Source organism: Balearica regulorum, chromosome 13 (assembly GCF_011004875.1).
Source record: "Balearica regulorum gibbericeps isolate bBalReg1 chromosome 13, bBalReg1.pri, whole genome shotgun sequence".
Taxonomy (NCBI): Eukaryota; Metazoa; Chordata; class Aves; order Gruiformes; family Gruidae; genus Balearica; species Balearica regulorum.
Genome location: NC_046196.1, coordinates 5,362,255 through 5,382,728, shown reverse-complemented (window position 1 = coordinate 5,382,728; position 20,474 = coordinate 5,362,255). Strand labels below are relative to the sequence as shown.

General features: G+C 40.6%; 1 protein-coding gene across 2 annotated transcripts in view; it reads left to right on the top strand.

Moving 5' to 3' along the window:
• The window catches only part of PLCG2 (phospholipase C gamma 2), a 77,828-nt gene that overhangs the window by 7,331 nt on the left and 50,023 nt on the right, over positions 1 to 20,474 (top strand). Inside the window, exons 1-2 of one of the 2 annotated variants that reach the window (XM_075765487.1) lie at positions 229 to 386; positions 5,847 to 6,086. In XM_075765487.1, the coding sequence (XP_075621602.1) occupies positions 5,891 to 6,086 (196 nt within the window). In that variant the 5' untranslated portion in view covers positions 229 to 386; positions 5,847 to 5,890. Of the gene's footprint in view, positions 1 to 228; positions 387 to 5,846; positions 6,087 to 20,474 lie in introns of those variants that run through there. The other variant, XM_075765488.1, reaches the window with a different exon arrangement.

The following is a 20,474-nucleotide window of genomic DNA, read 5'->3' as shown; positions in this document are numbered from 1 at the left end:
TGACAGCAGGGAGCTCGCCTCGACGCCAGCTGTCCCACGAGGGACGGGGCCGAGGCGTCCCGAGCAGCCCCGGCCCAGCGTCCCCGCTGAGGGAGCCCACGCAGAGCCCCGCGGCGGGCTGAGAGGCGCCTGAGGCAAAAACCGCTGCCCCGGCCCGGCCGGCCCCGCGCGCCAGTAGGTGGCCGCGGGGGGGGGGGGGTGTGTGTGTGTGGGGGGGTGGTGTCACGTGACCCCGCCCCTTCCCGGTTACGGCAGAAGCAGAAGTGGGAACCCCGGAGAGGCGCGGCGGGACGCGGAGGCACCGCCACTGCCGCCGCCACCACCACCAGCAGCAGCCGCCGCCGGCACGACGTCGCCGCGGGAGGCAGCTCCCCGCCGCTGCGCAGGTGAGGGCGTCTCCGGGGGCACGGGGTGGCCCGGCGGTAGTGAGGGGCGGACGCGGCTGCGGCTCGCCGGCTCTGCTCGGGCCCCAGCGGGCAGCAGGTGCCGCAGGGCTGGGGCGGGGCGGGACGGGGCGGCCGTGTCCCGGTTCTGACCTGGCGGGGACGGAGGGGCTTGTGAGGGGGGCAGAGAGCTGTCGGCGTGAGCAGGCTTGCTGAGAGGGCTGAGCAGCGGGCGAGGGGCTGCAAGGAGCTGGGGTGAGGGAGGGCCGTGCATGGGGTGGGGGGCACCTGGCCTGAAGGGGACGAGGGAGCCTGGGGGCTCCCTGAGGGGGCCCTGCCACCCCGCACCTTGTGGCTGGCCGTTCTCCGCTGCAGGCCAGCCTGCCGAAGAAGGAAGGAAACCTTCACAGAGTCGGCGGGTGCCTGACAGCTGCCCCTCGGCGTGCACGGCTCTGCCCGGGGTGAGGGCCCCAGCCTGGGCCCAGCGCTGCGGTCCCGGCCAGGCCGTGCCAGGTGGGCAACGGTCTTGCTGCGGTTCCCCTCCCCTGCTTTTCGCCAGACCGCAGGAGTCCAAGGGCAGCAGCTGCATTGCAAATTTCTGTGCAAAGAGCCGTGCATTGATTGTTATTAATTATTAGCGCTGTGGTACTGAACTGGTGTTGCTGGTGGATATCCGTAGGGGTGGTGCTGTGCTGAGGCAGTGCCTGCTCGGCTGAGGTGACGCCTTAAATGCATCCAAAAGTAGAGCTAGGGGTGCCCAGAGCTCATGGGAAAACTTAGAAATTGACTGGAGTCAAACTTTGGATTGCTCTTCTTGGTTGACCTTGTGTGCCTGGAAAGTACCTGCTGTGTCATATGGGTGAAATTATAACAGAGTACGGGTGCAGCAGTGCTTATCTGAGATGTTCTTTGTCAGCCTGTAGGCTTATAATTTGCCTTTACAACAGTTTTTCTTTTCTTTCTTTGTTTTATCACAAAGAGTTAAGAGTTGTAGACTGATCTTCAGATAAGAAGGGTTTGTTTCTGAAACTCTGAAGTACTGTAATGAAGTAAAACTAAAGACAGGGTTTTGGATAGACTATCTTTTTTGTTTTGTTTGTTTTCACTTGGTTACTTGTGGTGAGTCTTGTTGACTTTTTAGTCCAAATTAGTCAGACTTTTCAATAAAAGAAATATAGAAACTACTCTTACACAAACAGTAACAAATGGTCCCAATTCTGCATGTGGTACAGGACACCATCAAAGTTTTGCTCTTGTAGTGCCTACAGTCAAAGGGAAAGAGTCATGTATTGGTGTCTGCGTCTAAACCAGAGCTTATGATATGTTTCTGCGATTATTAGCTCACTTGTTGAATCATCCAAGTAAGGACTTTTCTACTTTAGGCTTCAGTAACTCTTTAGTAGAAGACCAGTAATGTTTCTGTTGCAGATAAAGGTGTCTTGTAGCTCATACCCCGCTGGTACAGAGATACCCAGATAATGGGGTGATGAGGGTCATTACGGAGTTTTGCTGCATGAATGGGTAGAAATATTGTTGATTCAAATAGTTGTGCAGTGATGGGTGTAAGAAGGCTGAGGGCCACCTGTGCGTGAGTGTAAGATGACTCTTAATATTTAAAAGGTTAAGTCTAATATCAAGATCTTCCATTATTTCTTTTGGGAGGTCTAATGCGTTTCACCGTTAGGAAGCTCTCTGACATCATTCTTAAACTGGAGCAGGTAGCCAAAACACTATAGAAACAGTCAGTTTGATCAACTATTACAACATTCTTTCCACCTTTTCTGATGAAGTAGATATCATCAGCTACAGTATTTTTTCATAGTAAGTTAAAAACTTGGCTTATGACTTAGGATTTAAGTTAGACTAAAAACACCGTTCACTCTGTTTTTGGAAGAAAGAGCTAATTTAAAAGGGGAAGTCCAGTATATTATATTCAGCGGAAACTGTTTAAGAAGCCACCTCTGAGAAGCAGTTCCTTTGTACTAAGGGACTAATCTCTAAAAAAACCTACTGCATCGCCTTTTATTAAATAGCTGTATTTAGAAACTCCTTTTTGTGTTGTTCTAAGTCACGTTTCATTTTACAGCTACACCTTGTACTGTAAAAGGCAGAGCAGAGTATATAGTCTCCTGAAAAACTATGCTCATTTAAAAGTTGAGGTTTTTGTTATTGCAGTGAAGTGTTACTAAAATGGTTAAACCTTATTCCAGATCACGGCATATTTGTTTTATTGCAATTCTTAATGAAGAAGCAAAGTGAGAAGCCAGCGTTTCTTTTTTTTGTCGGAAAACCAGACACCGTACAAAGATTTTAATTTAATTTTTTATTTTCCCCTCCTTTCATTTCTGGTATTAGAAGTCGTTGTAGCAACACAAGATGACTATGGCTGTCTTGTTAGATGCAATCCTGTGGTAATTTGAATGATTATCTGATTAGTTCCAGGGAGTCAGAAAGGATCAGTTACATTTTGGCTAAAATCTGCTGTTGCTTAAAAGTTATTCACTCCTTCTCAGTTGTAGGATTGGGGTATATATATTTTTCAGTATTATAAGGAACGGGAACTCCATTTTCTTACAACAAGCTTATAGATATTAAACACCAAATAACCTGTATAATGCTTTATAAAACATGGAGCGAGACATGGTTCCTGCTGTAGAGCACTTCAGATTTACTGTGGGCAACGCAGAAGAGGCCATTCTGCAGGTAAGAAGGGACTGTTGTTTGCTTCTCTGCTAGGTTACAAAAAAAGTGTTTATTGAAGTGGTAGAATTTAAAAAGGGATTGGAAAGACTGCATTGGACAGCTTCAAAGTGAGACATTGCACTGAAATCAGTTAGTGACATGATGTTGAAAGACAGTTTTGTGGTATTAATGAGAGAGAGCAGAAAAGAGCACTCTTCAGTGAAGAGCAGGTCAGGAGATAGTGACATGGGGTGAGGGGGAGGAGGGTTGGAAGGGGAAGCGAGAAGTGGCATGGTCGAATTAGCTATCAACACGGAAACTGAAACAGCTTGTGATGGAGAGTAGTGGACTGAGGAGAGAGGAACAGAACCAGAGATGCTGTGGCTGGTGGCTGCATGCGCACAGAGATTCTTTGAACCTGTCCTGCTCAGGGATGTGGTTAAGCGGAACGGTTGGGAACTGTGTGGCAGCAGCTGCTGCTACTTGTGTGAAAATGATATGCTTCCTTCTTTGCACATGGATGAAAAAGCAGGTTCCAGGGCATCCTGTTTGTAAATAATCTCACTGAGGAGTAATCAGGCTTGTAATTAGCTGCTTGCTGCAATGGTGTGTGGGAGACCAAAGCACAGAAACTTGCTAATAGTTATAAGAGCTGCTGTGTACGCATCTCTCTTTTGGCTGTTTTCTGCCAAGATGTGTCCCAAATGTATGTGCACAAATACTTGCCACCTGACATGTGAGTAAGGAAAAGTGGAATGTGTAGGAAAAACACAGAAGTTTTAAAAGTCCATAAACTGAGACTTTTTAGTCATAGCCAATATTTATTTTGGTATTTGAATTTACTCATGTTATCCCTTCATTTTCTTTACAGCTCTCAGAAAGACAGTTAGCTGGTTTAAATTCTTATGTAGATCAGAGTGTTAGAGTTCATGCAAGCTGATGTAATTATTTCTTGTGTTATGTAGTCATTGGATTGCTAGGTTTCAATCATCAGCACTTCTTCACTCCCGCTGATGTAATATCAAGAAGACAGCAACACTGGTTGCAGAGCCTGTGAGGCTTCTCAGATTTCAGAGTTCTCTTCAGGCAGCAAATTGATGTTTCTTTAGTAATACAGGGCAAGAAGAATAACAAACCTGCTGCAGTTCACCGTGGGGACAGCTTTGGTTATGTGAAGATAACATTGGGAATATAAAAAAAAAAAAAAAAATCCTGGTAGAGTAGGAAGATTTTGAGTATGATTCAAATCTGTTGCAAATATGTCTTTTCTCGTGTTGATATCTAAATTGTCAATACTTAGGACAAAATGGATTTCCAGATATTTCTGGAAGGTTTAATAGTATCTCTATATAACATAAATAAAAGATCTGATGCTTGAAAGGAATTTGGCAAGGTTGAAATGCACATTTTTGATGTCTTGGGAGACTTCTGAAGTCATCAAATCAAGATAAATATAGTCAGGGTTTGAACTTTGTTTAAAGAAGTGGATCTTAGTTTGGGCCTACTGGTAGCAGTTGCCATTTTCTGGGGAAAAGATATCATTGGTATTTGAAGACTTTAGAGGTGCGTTCTTACTTCTTAGTGCTATGAGGTGCTATTTTGGTAGAAGAAAGTGCATTTGGACAGAATATGTGGTGTGTTATCCTTACATTTACATTTGATGTGCACGTATAATTTATAAGTGATACACTCAGTACAAAAAACCTGCTAGATATTACAGAAGAGGATTCTATTAATAATTTATGAGGTACCATTTTTGGCTAACTATTCAAGAATGAATTGTGTAACCGTCCCAGGAACTAATCTTTCCTTCACCGCTGGTTATACAGGCAAAAAAGTTGGGGGCTTGGTAAGTGAAATAAACTGCTATGGTCAAAGGAATTAGTGTAGTATAATTGCATTTACAGTATTTTTTGGGTAGGAAGGGGTGTAGAAAATGTGGCAGAAAATGCTACAGCGCTACCAAATATTGCTCCTTTAGAAGAGGTTTTTAACATAGCACTGCTTTAGTTTTAACACATTTTTTTTTTCATGTTTCTGATGTGTTCTTTAGTTTTATTTAGACTTAAATGCTTTATTTGTTACAACCTAGGTATTATTTTCTCTGGCATTTTAGTGCTTTGCCTTCTTTGTATTTTGATCTTTTGTCCTTATTATGCAGGTATACTTACATTCAGTATTTCTTCCAGGTCTTCTTTCTTGTTTTTTGTTGGGTTTTTTTTCCTGCTTTTTTCTGTTATAATGCTAAGCCTTTAGAGATGTAAATCTTTATTTGTAGTGATGGGGCTGTACATGCAGTTGAAGATATGCACGCATAAAAGCATACGGGGAGTTATGCCCCTTAACGTGATTTTTATGTATTTGCGCTAAATAAACCTTTGCTTACTTTATTTTGGTCTGGAACTCTGCGTACTGCTGTGTTGAGAAGTGTTAGAAGACTGAGGAAGCAGATAATGGTATGGTGCAGCTAGAAGAAAGGCATTGGTCTTGCTGAGAAATTTAGATCACAATTTATCGCATGCAATAGCTGCTTCGCCCAGCTCTTCATTTTTAATAGAATTTGCGGCAGTGTGTTTACCAAAGTACCGCCCTCTGTGAAGACTGTGCTTTCTTTCAGGATAAAATAGCAAGGATGCTGTTAATGTTAGCCATTTATCTGCCTTATATTTGTATGGACAGGAGTCTCTATTAGATAGCTTTAACTTACACAAATATGATTTTTAAAGAAATAAAAATGTTCTTTTAAATATTGAATTTTCTCTCTTTTCTTTCTTTTTTCAGGATACTGAAACCCATAAAAGTTTGATTTAAAATAAATTAAAAAAATGCCCAGAAAGAGTATAGACTATGGAGCGCTGCCGGAGTATGAGAAAAGCCAGATCAAAAGGACCTTGGAGTTGGGAACTGTAATGACAATATTCAGTCTTAAGAAGAGTAGTCCAGAAAGGAGGACTATTCAAGTCATAATGGAAACCAGGCAGGTAGCATGGAGCAAGACAGCTGACAAGATTGAAGGTTTCTGTGAGTATTTGCACAGCGTACCTGAACTTGGAGTTACTAATAAATTGATGTTGTTGACAAATATTGATTTAATGAGCCTTTGTTAACATAATGAAGCTTTTGGCTGAAAAGAGTTTGGTAATTTGCGGAGAATATTCTGAACTGTTGCGATGTAGGTGAAGAATCTTCTGCAGCTCGTTATTTAAGTAGTGTTAGATATCTAAATGTGATTAACGTGCTTTTATCCTACACCCTGTTCTCAAAGTTTTCATCTTTGAATATTGTGGTGCTTGTGTTCTTTATGAATTGAGTACTGACAACTGTGTTCCATCGTTAAGCATCAAGATGCCTTGTAAATTCAAATGATTAGTACTACTTTAGCCCTTCTCTCTCCATAAAGAAAAAAACTCCACATACAAGAAACTGAATTAAAATTCCTGTTTTCTTAGGGAATTTGCTGTTTCAGGATAGAAATAATTATTTAGGACCATTATTGGAAAGTATCAATGACTTAGGAGGATGAAGCTGTGAGATGTAAGAGATGGTTTCAAAGTTCTGAGTTGATACTGTCTCTTTAGTTAATATCTGAACTGACTAAACCCACTATTTATAACTAGGTCGGGAAATAGAACGGATGTGTAAAGCTACATAGGACTGCAAAAGTTATGGTAGAAGAATAGTGAGACTAATCTTCAGTTCTTACTGAACATGGCTGATGTCAACCAAGCTCAGCCTGCATTTTTTGGGATTAGTACAGCTCCTGTTAATATAATGTAATTACAGCGCTTACATATGACTATATGGTAACCTTTTTTTAATGTATTATGGGCATGATTTTACATGGTGTTGTCTTCAATAAGGGAATTGAATTGTTTGCCTGAATTGCCAGAATCGTGCATTGGTCAGCCTCATCTAATATGAGAAGCTTGGAGTTGAGGAACTGGGACTGTTTGGGAAAATAAATTGTAATAAGAAGTTGGAGTTTGGAGTTGGAGAGCTGGGAAGGCTGAGCAGGTATATATCGTCCTGTTTCTGTGCTACCCCATACACAGAGCGACTGTGACTGGCACCAGTTACTCCAGGAGTGCAACAGACAGGAGCCATGCTCCTGGTGCTCTGCCTGGATGTGAGTACACACTAGTGTGAGAGAAATGGGGGAGGAGGAGAATGGAGTCTGAGTTTTGGATTTTTAGAAGGTAGGGTTTTTTTTTGTGAATACACAGTAAGTTAAAAATGCATCAATTTGTAAGGTTGCAAAGACAGGCACTGAGAAGTTGCATGATTTTTGGATTGTCTGTGCAGCTTCCCTTCATGATCCTTACTTACAAGTATTAAATCTCTGCTACTATTTCCATTGGTTCCTGTCTCATTCCTTGTGTGTGCTGGACCTGCCACTGGAAATGTAATGTGGAAAGACCTGTTGTCTGGAGGAGTTTTTTTTATCATTTGTGGTGAAAATATGGTCATATGCACTGTTCTGAGGAAAAGCAAACAGGTCTGGACACCCTAATTAACAGGTACTCTGGATCATAATCTTGCAGTGCCCCAGTTTCTCATGTGGAAAATGAGGGTAATTATCCCTTCCCATAATGACGCATGTGAATGCAAGTATATTACTGGTTCTAATATGCTCAGATCCCAAAGTGAAGTGTGCAAAAAAAAAAAGTCCTGGGAGGAGATGAATAATTCGGTTATGAGAGCACGGCTTGAATATGCTTAGCAAATAAAGCCTGGGGTTATGCACAGAGCAATAAGATTAAAACAAAATAGAAAATGACTACTTAGTGGATGAACGAGGCATTAGAGTCCTCTGGCAAAAACAACATGTGATCATGTAGTTAAGACTTATCATAACCATTTGCATAGAGGGGCCAAATTTAAAGCTGTACAGCCTGTGCATTCCAGATTTTGGGGTTAATTTTTTCAGTACTTGACTTGTAATCTTCTTTTATCAAAGCTTCCTGGGGATGGTGTGTGTTTGTGGTAATACATCCTGATAATTAAATAGTTTGCTCTATGCATAGATTTTGACACTTTTAAAAGAAGGTGAATATTGTAATTTGACTCTTAAACCTGGATAATCCAGCAGGATAATGACTTGCTTCCAGTTACACAGGCAGTCATCACTGGAACAGGGAATATAGCTATAGACCTGTGATTTACCCAAAGGCCATCTGCTTCTTTCCCCCAAAATTGTAGTGCTGTAGCTGTTTTTTAAATTGAGCAACATTTAAGTGACCTTTATAGTGATGGGAACTTTAGGTCTGAGAATATGTCATACTCTAAAGCACAAATATGCAGAATATTGCTCTGTCGTCTGCCCAAAACAAAGACATATTTTGCAAGCATTGTTTCAGAATATAATATGAACAGTTGTTACAATTTACCATGAACTGTATCTACTTGAAATGAAAGTCAAAGCAGCTTTAACTTGCTGACAGTGTTTTTCTGAAGAGGAAGGAAATATTTATTTATTTATTTACTAAGTTATTTAAATTCTGCTATTGCTTCTTTTGACTGAGACTCAGGCTTCCTTTTTGCTTGAAAAGTGGAAAAAAAAGTGGAAAAATTATATATTTCAAGCTTTTGTATTTGATAATTAAATGGATGGGCTTCTTGAATACCGATGAGAGGGGAATTAAACTTTTTATTTCTCTGGAGCTGTACTGAGGAGATGATACCAACTTCGTAATAGGAGAAAAGCTGTTTTGGCATATATGTATGAATGACCCCAAGTATTCACTGGTGGATTGTGTTGACTTTGTGAAAAATAAAAACCACTTTTTTTTTTTTTTTTTTTTTTAAGTGGCTGAGGGCATACAATTATCATCTCAAGTGTTGTATTGTTTAATATGCTTGTGCTGTACAAGAAATAATATTCATGATGTGATCGTAATGGTTGTTATTTGCATGTGCTACAGTCCAATAAGAATTAATACTGGGTGCGGGTGGGAAAGTTAAGATGGCTTCCTGTTGTGTGTGTGCTTTTTTAACTCAAGTTTGGCAACTGCTTTTTCCAGAAGCTGAAAATGGAATGTTTGCATCTATTATAGGGTTTGTGTTTCTAAATCAGACAGTGAGGCGAGTTCTTAAGCTTTGGAACACAAAAATAGGCTGCTAATAAATAGAGACGATGGAGACCAACTTTTATACTTTAATACTCTTCCTTTTGAAATGAAGAAAAAAAGTTGTTTGGTTTTTCTCTCTGTCAAACTGCCCTGCATAGCGTTGGGAATTGTGGATGTCGTAGTGCTGGTTTTCTTGCTGGTGAACTGTAAATGTGTGAAAGACACTCAAATTCCTCTAAACCAGAGTTACTCATAGTTATTGCAAGGCCCTTTTTCAAGTTTGGTTAATATTATTTTGGAAATGATTTAAATTAAGCCTCACAATAACAAAAAGGCAGCTACTCTTATTCTGGAATAAGTTGACCTGAGCAAGGGAGATGTAGGATTAGCTATACTGATATAAATGTGTTAGACAACCCCATGGCCCCGAAAATGGCAGCACTGTGTTTTTTTAAATTGTATTACTTTTGAAAGGATCCCTTTCATTAAAAACCTGTTAGCATTTCTGTTTAGAGTAGAGTGACAGAGTTACTAAAATTATGGCTGTTTTCTGCTCAGTGTAGATGTGTTGCTCTGGATGGGTAAGTAAAACGGAGATACCTTTCTTTAGAAAACTCTTTCTAGACCCAAGCCTTTGGTGGTGGTAATAAGTGAGGATGTAAGAAAGGCTAGGAAATCTGGTTTAAACAGTCTCTGTCTTCATTGTGTGGTTCAGACTACATAATGTCTAAATACTGGAAATTGTAACATTGACCTTCTGAAAGACTTGAGTCACTGTATACAAAAGGAATTTTCCAACAAAAATTATTGGGGAGAAACCTCTGTATTTTCCTCTAAATGAAAGAATACGGGTTGTTTATGTCCTTTAGGGAAGGATATGTTATTTCAACAGTAGATCAAAAGGCCAAATTTTAAGCTGATACATACCAAGTAAGTCCCCTCATTTTAATAGAGCAACTGAGGTTTTTGGTCACTTTATTTTTAGCTTGGAAGTTACTGCAGTGCTGCGAATGGTGCCGCACAATTTCTTAATTCTTCAAATACAGGGTCTTTAGCTTCTAATAAGTTCTAGCTTTACAAATCAGAGAGGGAGCATTATGTAGCAGCTCTTCTACTTGTGCTAGTCCTGCCTGCCCACCTGCAAGAGAGGGGAAGGAGCAACACATCAGTATCTGCTCACATCCTTCCTGAGTCGTTCTAATGGTGTTGGTAACTTGTGCATGAACAGTCTTCCTTTCCTGTAGAGCTGTGCAGCCAGGAGTTGTTCAAGTCAAGTGAGTTCTTGGGTGATGTTTCAATTTTCATGAGGTCAAGCTAACCATTGAGCTTGTCCAAGCTAATCAGACTTATTGAAGACATTATGTTTTCCTGTTTGTAAGGAAACTGATCCTCTTGTACAATCTGCGTTTCTTGGGTTTACTGTGATTCTGCTGTTGTAATGCTCTGTCGGCACAAAGAAAGTTTAAGTGACTGTTGGGTGGCTGTCTTTTTAGCCTCTAAAGTTAGCAGAGACTGGTAAATGAGCACCTTTCAAGAAAAAGTTAAATAAAATTTATCCGTGTTCTCCACTTTGTGGGAGCTCCAGGTTTCCTTCTAGATGAAGGGGGCAAGATTAGCAATGGAAGGAGAGAGGCTGCCCATCCTGGAGTGTTTTCCAGGTTTAGGAGAGTCCAGGAAGGTTTTTAGTGCTGCTGCTCTTTTAGTCACCTGCTAAGACTGCAGGGTACCTTATGCATGCCTTTCCTACATCAGCTGGGTCCAACACAACCCATTGCCAAAACTGAAATCGATAGAAGGGAGCAATGCACCTTTGAGAAATGTTTTTATCACGGATGTTTGGCATGCAGGGTTTCGTTGGTGCATTAAAATGAATGCCAGCAGTATGTGCTTCCTTATGTGGGCATGCAGAGAGCTATGCAAATAGCTGAAGGAAGCAGGTCTGAGCTACATGTGACTGTGTTCACCCATGCTTGGGCTTCTTTTAGTCATCTTGCTATTGTTCTATACATAGAGACATTTTAGATGCCCTAATAGCTCTAAGATCATCTGAGGGAAATACTTGTAGACACTGGCTACAAAATGTCGGAGCTTTTTCTTTGGCCTCTTACTTATTAATGGCATTTCCTTGTATTCTGCATTGTCCTTATTTTAAACTGTTAAAGATAACTTGAAGTTTGCTAGGTGGGCTGTAGGACTACTTGTGGGGTTCAGAATCTCAGTGCTGTTGTTTCTAAGTTACCTAGGTCATCAGTGCCGAAAGATTGGTTTAACTTCTGATGACAAATGTTTTTCCCTTCAGGAGTTATGTGGATTTTGGTTTTGTTTTGTTTGGGTTTTTTTCTTTCCCTGTTGTGCTTTGTATGTTGCAATGTGGTATTAATACTTTATCAGATCACCCATGCTTTGAAGCCATCATGTTTGGGTTGTTATTTTTTTTCCTTGTTTATATTTCTTGATATGCACACTAACTCTGGTTTCAGTGGAGCCCCTGTCATTGATTTCAGTAGGAGAAATTTGCTCCGTTTCTTGGATGAGAAGTAAGTTTTGGTGAGTGTTGCAGAAGTACTGCCCTATGGATAGACTGACCTGGTAAAAGGTTAGTGAGTTTCATTGCAGAACACATGGGGTCTTGGCAAGTGAGTGTTATAAATAGGAATGGTATTTCTGACTGTGTGTGAAATAACTTTGAGGTGATATTTTCACAGCCTAATACTGAGCAGGTAACTTACATGGTTAGTCTCATCTGTCTCCCCAGATAGTGAGTTGGGAGAATGAAAGGCTCCTCCAGAGCAAAGTTTAGTTCCTGCTCTGAATTACTCTCTGCTGGAGTCTTTTGCTCCGGCCATTGAATATATAAAAAGCGTAATAACACCAGCTTCCTAACTCTGAGGCAGTGTGGTTTTTTTGTGCTTTGTTTCTTTCATCTATACAGTTGGTTTAAGTATGGGAGTTCTGTTGCAAAGCATTGTAAGTGTAAAAATGTAATTTGAACGTTGAGAGGAATTTTGGGTGTAAGAGAGAGCACAGAAATATAGGAGTGCTTTTTGCAGAGCCATGGGTTTAAAACTCATGGCACTAGTTCTGCAACTAGTATCAGATACCATTGCCAGGAAAAATCAGGAAATCTCTTAGGAACCTAGGGTGGGCCACAGTCTTCCCCCACCTCTTTTCCTTGCTGTAGCACAGCCTTATGTAGAAGCTGCCTGGTGCTAGGGAAGGCATTTGGCAGCTTTGATTGTGTAGCAGGGGAAAGTGTGTGGTGAGGGAGTGTGTTTGTCATTGAGTGATGCCCTAGTGCAAGTGGGACCCAGTATGTCTTGGCTATGGATCATTTACCCCTAGGTTTTATTGACCATTGTACGTTCATGGGTTTGCAATTTAAGAACTACAGATCTTGGTAACTAGAGTTGAGCTAAATTAACTTTTGCTTTACCTACACACGAGAGAAGGAAGCTTCAGTTTCCTTGTACGAAGGGAATTGATTTGCTTGTTTAATTTCTAATGGGCCCTTTTCTTGCAGAAACTAGTTTATGCATACTAGATACATGAGGCTGTGACTTACCAGCATGATTTATTGCAATGTGTTGCCCAACATGTCACTTATGGCTCTGCTGTGTATTTTTATTGTATGTTTACCATTTACAACTGTGCATGAGTCTGTGTGGTGGCCCTTGTGTGACGCACACCCTGTGTTGTTTCTCCCCACTTTAAACTGTCACAGGCTGGCCATGCAATGGTTGTGTGTCGTACATCCTTGTGGTATCTGAGGGTCACTTCTGCCTCCACGTCAGCTACTCTGCTGCACTGTTTCTTTGCTAGGATACCAAATGGCCCACAAATAACTGTACTGTCACAGCTGAGATAGCGGTGGAGGGAACTACTGGACAGCAGTGAAAGGCAGAGGGGAAGGAAGGGGTGGTCAAGAGTGAGAAGTGCTTGTCGGTACTCTGCTAAGAGACATGTCTGTGCAACCAGCACCTGGAATTTGCTGACTGAGAGTACGTTTCAATACTACTGAATAAGGCCTCCCAAATTTCCTCGTGATATACACATTTATATGCATGTGAATAAAGTAGAGACCAAAAAGGTTGTGGTATTTAAGCTTGTAGAGCAAGTGGGTGGCAAGGTGTAAATCTCCAGGAAGGTGATCCATAATGGATATTTCATTCTTTATCAGATGCAAAGGGTGTTAAGGACAATGTTAAGGGAAAGTTTGTGGTGACTAGAGTTTGATTAGTCACTGGAAAATATGTGAGTTTCTGCATACTCTTCCATGAATCCTTATGTTAAGTGATGATTCACAGCCAGGAGAATTTATGTTCTGAGAAATCTGTAGTGCCTTTCTTGAATGTGCAAGTGTGTGTTTCTCTCTAATGAAGCATGCGTGCTTCAAGGAAGATTATGTTGAGGACATAAGATGATTTCTCTTTTCTTGATTACCTAGAATTTTATTTTTTTTCATGTGAAGAGGTGACCTGCTTTTGTAAAATGATTTAAACCATATTTTTAGCCCTTAATCTTTAGAATAGAAAGATCACCTATCTTTTTTGATGTTCTTGATTTATTGCAAAATACTCAAGAAAAAAATATCTAGTGACTGTTCAATTGTGCAAGCATGCAACAAGAAGTAGGTTTAAAGCATTGAAGGGCCATGTTTAGGAAAAGCTGATATATATATCTATCTATCTATCTGTAATATATCAGCTGTTAAAATGCTCTTTCTCTATGTAGACCAAGAGGTTTGGGTATAGAGAAGGTTGAAAGAGAAAAGGGAATAAATCTCTTCGTATTAATTCATTCTGAAAACTTTTTGTTTCTCAGAGGATGAAATACCTGTGTTTGGGAATGCCGGAGATGCAGACCTCTTGTCAATGTAATTGCCAGATTATGAAGCAGAGAAATAAAGCCTGCTTAAATTCAGGCTTTTGATGCTAATGATGTGTCTCGGTGTCGAGGTTTTGCCCCAGCCGGCAGCCAAGCACCACAGAGCTGCTCGCTCACCGTTTCCCTCTCAAGGGGATGGGGAGGAGAATGGAAAAAAACCTCATGGGTTGAGATAAAGACAGTTTAATAGGATAACAAAGAAAGAGAATAATAATAACAGTAATAATAATCACTGTCATCAAGTGATGTGCAAGTGCAGTTGCTCACCACAAGGGAAGGAAAAAACCCAACAACGACCCAATGCCCACTCTGTTTCTGAGCAGCTATCCTACCTCCTAGCTACCTTCCCCATACCATCCAGAGCATGATGTCATATGGTAGGGAATATCCCTTTGGCCGTTCTGGGTCAGCTGTCCTGGCTGTGCTCTCCCAGCGTCTCATGCAGCTGGCAGGGCGTGAGAAACTGAAAAGTCCTTGAATTAGTGTAGACACTACAACTACCTAGCAACAACTAAAAATATCAGTGTGTTATCAACATTATTCTCATACTAAATCCAGAACACAGCACTGTACCAGCTACTAGAAAGAACATCATCTCTGTCTCAGCCGAAACCAGGACACAGTATAACACGTAGTGACTATTTCTTTTTTCTTCAGTCCAGACCTTTATTAATGTAGGATGACTATCTTATATCCTTTTTCATTTTTAATAGAAAGGTATGACCAACAATACTAAACATTTTATTTTAGGATTAACATGGGCCGCTAATTTCACATTGCCTCTCATCTCCTGTTTTTTCTGTAGTTTTTTTCAGAGTTTGTAGAACAAAATGTCTGTGGCCCACTTTTTTGATACATTTGCCATCTCAAATTCATTTAGTGTTACTGATCTTTCATCTAAATTATGAAAAAGAATTATCAAAGATTAAGATCACTTGAGATTTTCTTCCTGCTCCAGAGAGGAGATTTTACAGAATTTTTCCTCTAGAATATGATTTAAAAAAAAACCAAATCATAAAAGTAAGTTGAATTTTCATGTTTTACAGGTATATTAAGAAAGGGAGTGAACGGAAGCAAAGAACTAACTTAGTAAATTCATCTTATAAGTAGAATTAGAACCTGTGGGAGCTGCTCTGTTTTTTCTTGATCTGCAAGAATGTACTCACACAAAATTGTGTTTTCAGATTGTGTTACATTGCCAAGCAGAAATCACTAGTTTCTGCAAAACATTACACCTGGATATTTAATGATCAAAGCTCACTGGAGAAGCAGTGCATCTATATAGTCGTGTAGATAACAGGATCGGATCAGGCCATGTACAATTTACAGGGTGAGGTGAAATGCAGGAATGTATAATTTAATGTAATGGCACTTATGTATGTTGCCACAGGTGGTGCTGTTCTAGGTAATTTTTTTTTAATCTTCATTGCTGTATTTTATAAATTTTATCCTGCAGCATGTTTTCCCTGAAATTAAATTTTGTTAATTTTGCTTTTCAAATCTTTGCTAAAATGACCTGCCAAAGAGAGCAAATTTTGATACTGTGCATCCTTTTGGCTGTCAGATACACTGGGAAACTTGCATTAATAGTCTCTTAGGTGTTAGTTTAAGTGGCTTACATTCTTAAATATAGATGAGGGATTTTTTTTTTTTTTTCTTTTCTTTCCCCATAGGTTAAACAGCTAAGTCATTTAATTCATGGAATTGTTAATGCTAATGTGAACTTCTGTGATGGAAAACTTGTTTCTTTCCCTTTGGAAAAGATGGTATAAACATTTACAGCATCTACCTCTCTGGGAGAAGTGGTGAATATCTATGTATTCTGCTGAGGAATGTGAAATTAGTGCTGCTTTTGGCTTGAATGTTAGACTTGACCTTGCTAGTTTCTAGTAGTGACTTTTTTTTTTTTCTGCTATCAGAATTTCTTTCTGTCTGAATTTCCTTACTGTTTCAGACCTAAAATAATAAATAAACTTAACTCGCATTGAAAACCCCAAGTTCATATTCTGTCATTTTCTTTCTCTTTTGTATTCTGAATACTGTTAAAAAACAGTATGTCATTGCAAAAGTGAGTCCATTTCTTGCTCTTCGTGGAGTATCTTTTCAAAGGAACGTAAAATTAACCTTTTTTCTGTTTTAAAATGGCTATGTTTCAGTTGTTACCCAGGGGATCTTTGTGTAAGTCTTCAGCTGAGTATTTAGAGCTTGGTTTCTGTGGTCAAATGAAAAAATGAACGTGTGTAGCCTTTAGCTGTTTTCAAATCATTTCTTCCCTTTAGCAGCTCAGTTCTGCAATGTTTAATGCTAACTTACAACAACCAGACTTCCTGTCATGGCCAGCCAGTGAAACGGGGATGGAATGAACTTCATAGATCTGAGCAGCCCTAATGTGATTGATCAAAGTGAGTGCGAGATGTAGGTACTCCTGAGTGTTTTCCCAAAAGTCAGAGTTTTACATGGCAACATTTTTGTTTTGTTGCATGGAATAGAATGTAAACTTTTAAGGCCACATCTGTAAATTTTACCCTATTCTGATCTCACTTTGTGAAGGTGTGTTTTAATTTTTAATACAAAACCAATAGTGATTTGAGATTCATGGCCCCTTGAATTCAGAGCTCAAACTGGGAATGGCTGTAATACGTTGTTGCTGTGCAGAGCAGTCCAGTGAGAAGTTATTAATTTAATGGTAATTTGTTGTTACTGTACGTGACAGCTCTGTGTGACCTGATTACTTAAACCTATGGGTTTAAAAGGTGCACTTCTCTAAAGCTTATGTGAGTCACACTGCTAAATCCCCAGAGGAGCCCTTGGAAAAGTAGTCATGTGTGCTTTCTCAAGATGTACCTCACTGTTTCTCATGTTCCATCCTTGTATTTGTGTTTTTAAATTATTTTGTGGCTTACCTGTAATGACTTCCTTGGGACACTGAGTGTCTTACTAAATTTTACTGTTTGTATGAGCTGAATTACTTTCCATGCCACATCTGTACTGTCATGCTGCAGGAGATTTCTGCTTTCATGTGACTTTGTCCTTCTCTGAGAGAAGCCTCACCTATTCCCTTTAGAGTTGCACCAGATCCATGTTTCATTGCTGCTGTGAATAAAACAGGCTGTTAAGACACACTTTGTATACTTAATCTTTAATTCCGCAGAAGTGAGAACAAAGCCATTGTCCTCACTAACTGCCATGAAGTACATTTGCAAAAGGATACTAAAGGCTTTCTTCATTCACTGGGCGCTCATTTGCACATAACCTATGTAGCAGAGGCCAGTTTCTGCCTTTCCAAAATGAAACCTTCTTTGGAATATTTTGTAATGCAAATTGTTAAAAAAAAAAAATGGATTCTGAAAACTGGTTCTTAAGTGCAGAATGTTGAGATATATAAATATACACACACAAAATGCAAATATATTTATATAGAGAATGCCCACCCCGTGTCTTGGCCCACAGCACTTTGGTGATCAGAGACCTGTATTTTCCTCTACAAAACATTGCTAGTAGTTTCTCTTTAGCCTTCTTGAGACTTATTGAAAATACCTGCTGAAGTAAATAATGCTCATGGCCTGCTTTCTGACTCTGTAAGCCTCCTTTGAATCTCTCTGTAGGCTTTTTCTTCTCCTTCATTAAATACATAACTCTGAACTCTGATCCAAGTGTTGTTTGTGGCCACAGTCTTACAAGACTCTGTAGTCCATAATGCCACTCTCAGTTGAACTTTTACACTGTTTATCAAGACTTTTCTGTCAAGGATACCTCGCTAGGTTGACAGCCTCTCAGATTTTTTTAATTACCCTATTTATATACAATCTGCCTGACTTGCCATCCTAAAATTACTTGACTTGACTGAAGGTGATCTATGCAAACATGCCTTCCTACAGTGAACTTAGATGGGCACTTCCAGCTAACAAGGTGTTCTGCTGTTGGCATGGGCTGGTTTTAAGCAGGGTCTATTCCCTAACCTGGTTGTCTGTCTGGGTGCTTAACTGCTGTGCTCCCAGCTGGAGGCGGGTGTTGGGTGAGCGTGGGGGACAGACAGAGGCGGAACTGCTCCTTTGAATAGCAGTGCCAGTTCTCTTCTGGAATGAGGAGCACTCTGGCCATGAGTGTAGTTGTGTACAGCAATGTAATGCTTTTTGCAGTTCTGTTCACATCATTGTCTACCTGTGCTTACCTTATGTCTTGTCTTCTGCTCAGCTTGCATAGCACCTACTGTAGTGGAATCCAAGTCTTGTTTTACCGTCTGCCTCTAAGTGTAACTGAAGGGAAGGTAACAGCAATTCCTACCTATCAGTGTGTGCTGAATGTGATAGCTACTGCCAGGTTATTTGAATGGAGATCAGTGGAGACGTCGAGGATCAAAAGTTTATTGTTAAGTTTGTGACAGTAAAGAGCTCTAGCGGGTGCTCTGGAAGGCACTGAGCAATTAATCTGTGCAGTCTTTGGAAAGTTGCTATGTAGTAGTGTAATGATCCATTGAGTTAACTGATCTGCCAAACAACATACAACAGCAGGAGCTGAAGTTCAGCAGCTTCAGGCTCTGAACTGCCACAAATACTGCATGCCCAGATCAGAGCCCGAAACAGGATAAAATTAAAGGTGCCTTGGAGTCTGGTCTCGGTAGAAAGCCACTTGAGGGAGTTGTCAGAATCAATAGGTGACTGATGAGGCTGCCAAGGAGATCCTTTTAACCTGTGGAAATAACCACATAAAAGAATGGATGAAATGTAAACTAGTGTTGTAGGATTTTTAGAGTGGCACTAGACTTCTAAACTGTTTGGCTGGGGATGGAATGCCCTGGGAATGTCCTCCTTGTCTTGCTGGGCATGAGTCAACTTCTCTACAGGGCATACTTTGATTTATGTTTCTGTCCTGGTTTCAGCTCAGAGGGTTAATTTTCTTCATAGTAGCTAGTAAGGGGATATGTTTTGGATATGTGCTGGCGACAGCATTGATAATATAGAGATGTTTTTGTTATATGGACCTGTTGTCGAGCAGTGTTTACACGGGGCCAAGGCCTTTGCTGCTTCTCGCACTGCCCTGCCAGTGGGATGGCTGGGGGTGGACAAGAAGTTGGGAGGAGACACAGACAGGACAGGTGACCCAAACTGACCAAAGGGATATTCCATACCATATGACGTCATGCTCAGTTTATAAGGAGCTTGGGGGAAGGCGGGGGGGGGAGCATTTGGAGTGATGGCGTTTGTCTTCCCAAGTAACCGTTATGCGTGACAGAGCTCTGCTTTCCTGGAGATGGCTGAACACCTGCCTGCCCATGGGAAGTGGGGAACGAATTCCTTGTCTTGCTTTGCTTGTGCGCGTGGCTTTTGCTTTACCTATTAAACTGCCTTTATCTCAACCCATGAGTTTTCTCACTTTAACTTTTCCAATTCTTTCTCCCATCCTGATGAGGGGGAGTGAGCGAGCGGCTACGTGGTGCTCAGCTGCCAGCTGGGGTAAAACCATGACAGTTTCCTTAGGAAATGCATTAATATTCTTGCACTATTTTATGGAAATCGCACCTGGGAGTGTATTGGGTGTGGTCTGACACTGCAAGCTGCGTATGTCCAGGTCTGTGCTTTTTTCAGGTGTATCAGGCTCCAGGAAGCCAGGTCAGGATACGGCTCTGCCATTTGCACATGGGATTAAGAAGGAGGACTTCAAGGCACTAAGAAGATTGAGTGTCCGAGGTGCTGTGCTTGTAGTTCTGGCACAGGCATGAAGTTACATTTTAGTTGTTCAGTGATAGATTGTGCTATAAAAAGTTTACAGTAACTGCGTAACAGCTAAATTGGTACAGCTGATTTACTAATCTGAGTCTGAAACATGTTGCGGCTTTTCCTGGCCTGTTCCTTTCTCGGTTCAGTTGGGATCAGCCATTCTGGACTTAGTGGGCATCGTGTGGAGGGTGCTGGCCAACTCCAGTCTACCTGGGGAGACAGCAGAGCTTAGCACGAGACCAAAATTGGTGCTTGCTGTGCATGTCTCTCTTTTCCCCTCTCTGATTTTCTGCCTTGGCTTTTCTTTCAATAATATAGAATAATACATCCTAAATAACACTATAAAATGTCATTAAAATATATGCAGGTAGTTGCTATTCATTTTCTGAAACTATAACATGTATTATCTTTCTGTAAAAATCTAAAGAATGTTTAATAAAACTTGTTTTATATGTCTGTTTCATAAATTATTTAAGTAAACATAATGATACCTTGTTAGAATTTTGTAGGACATATTATATATGTTGCCTGAAAAGTACAGGAATGTAAAAATCTGAATTTGAGGGGGGGTTTATATAAATATTTTCTTTTCTTTTTTTTTGTTGTTGTTGTTATCAAACCATTTTTCTGTTTACTGACTGTTTAGCAATTAGGGTACAGTAATCTCTTTTTCAAAGACCAATGGGAGAAACAATAATATGGTTACCAGTGTGAAACCTGTACAAAAATACAAAAATCCT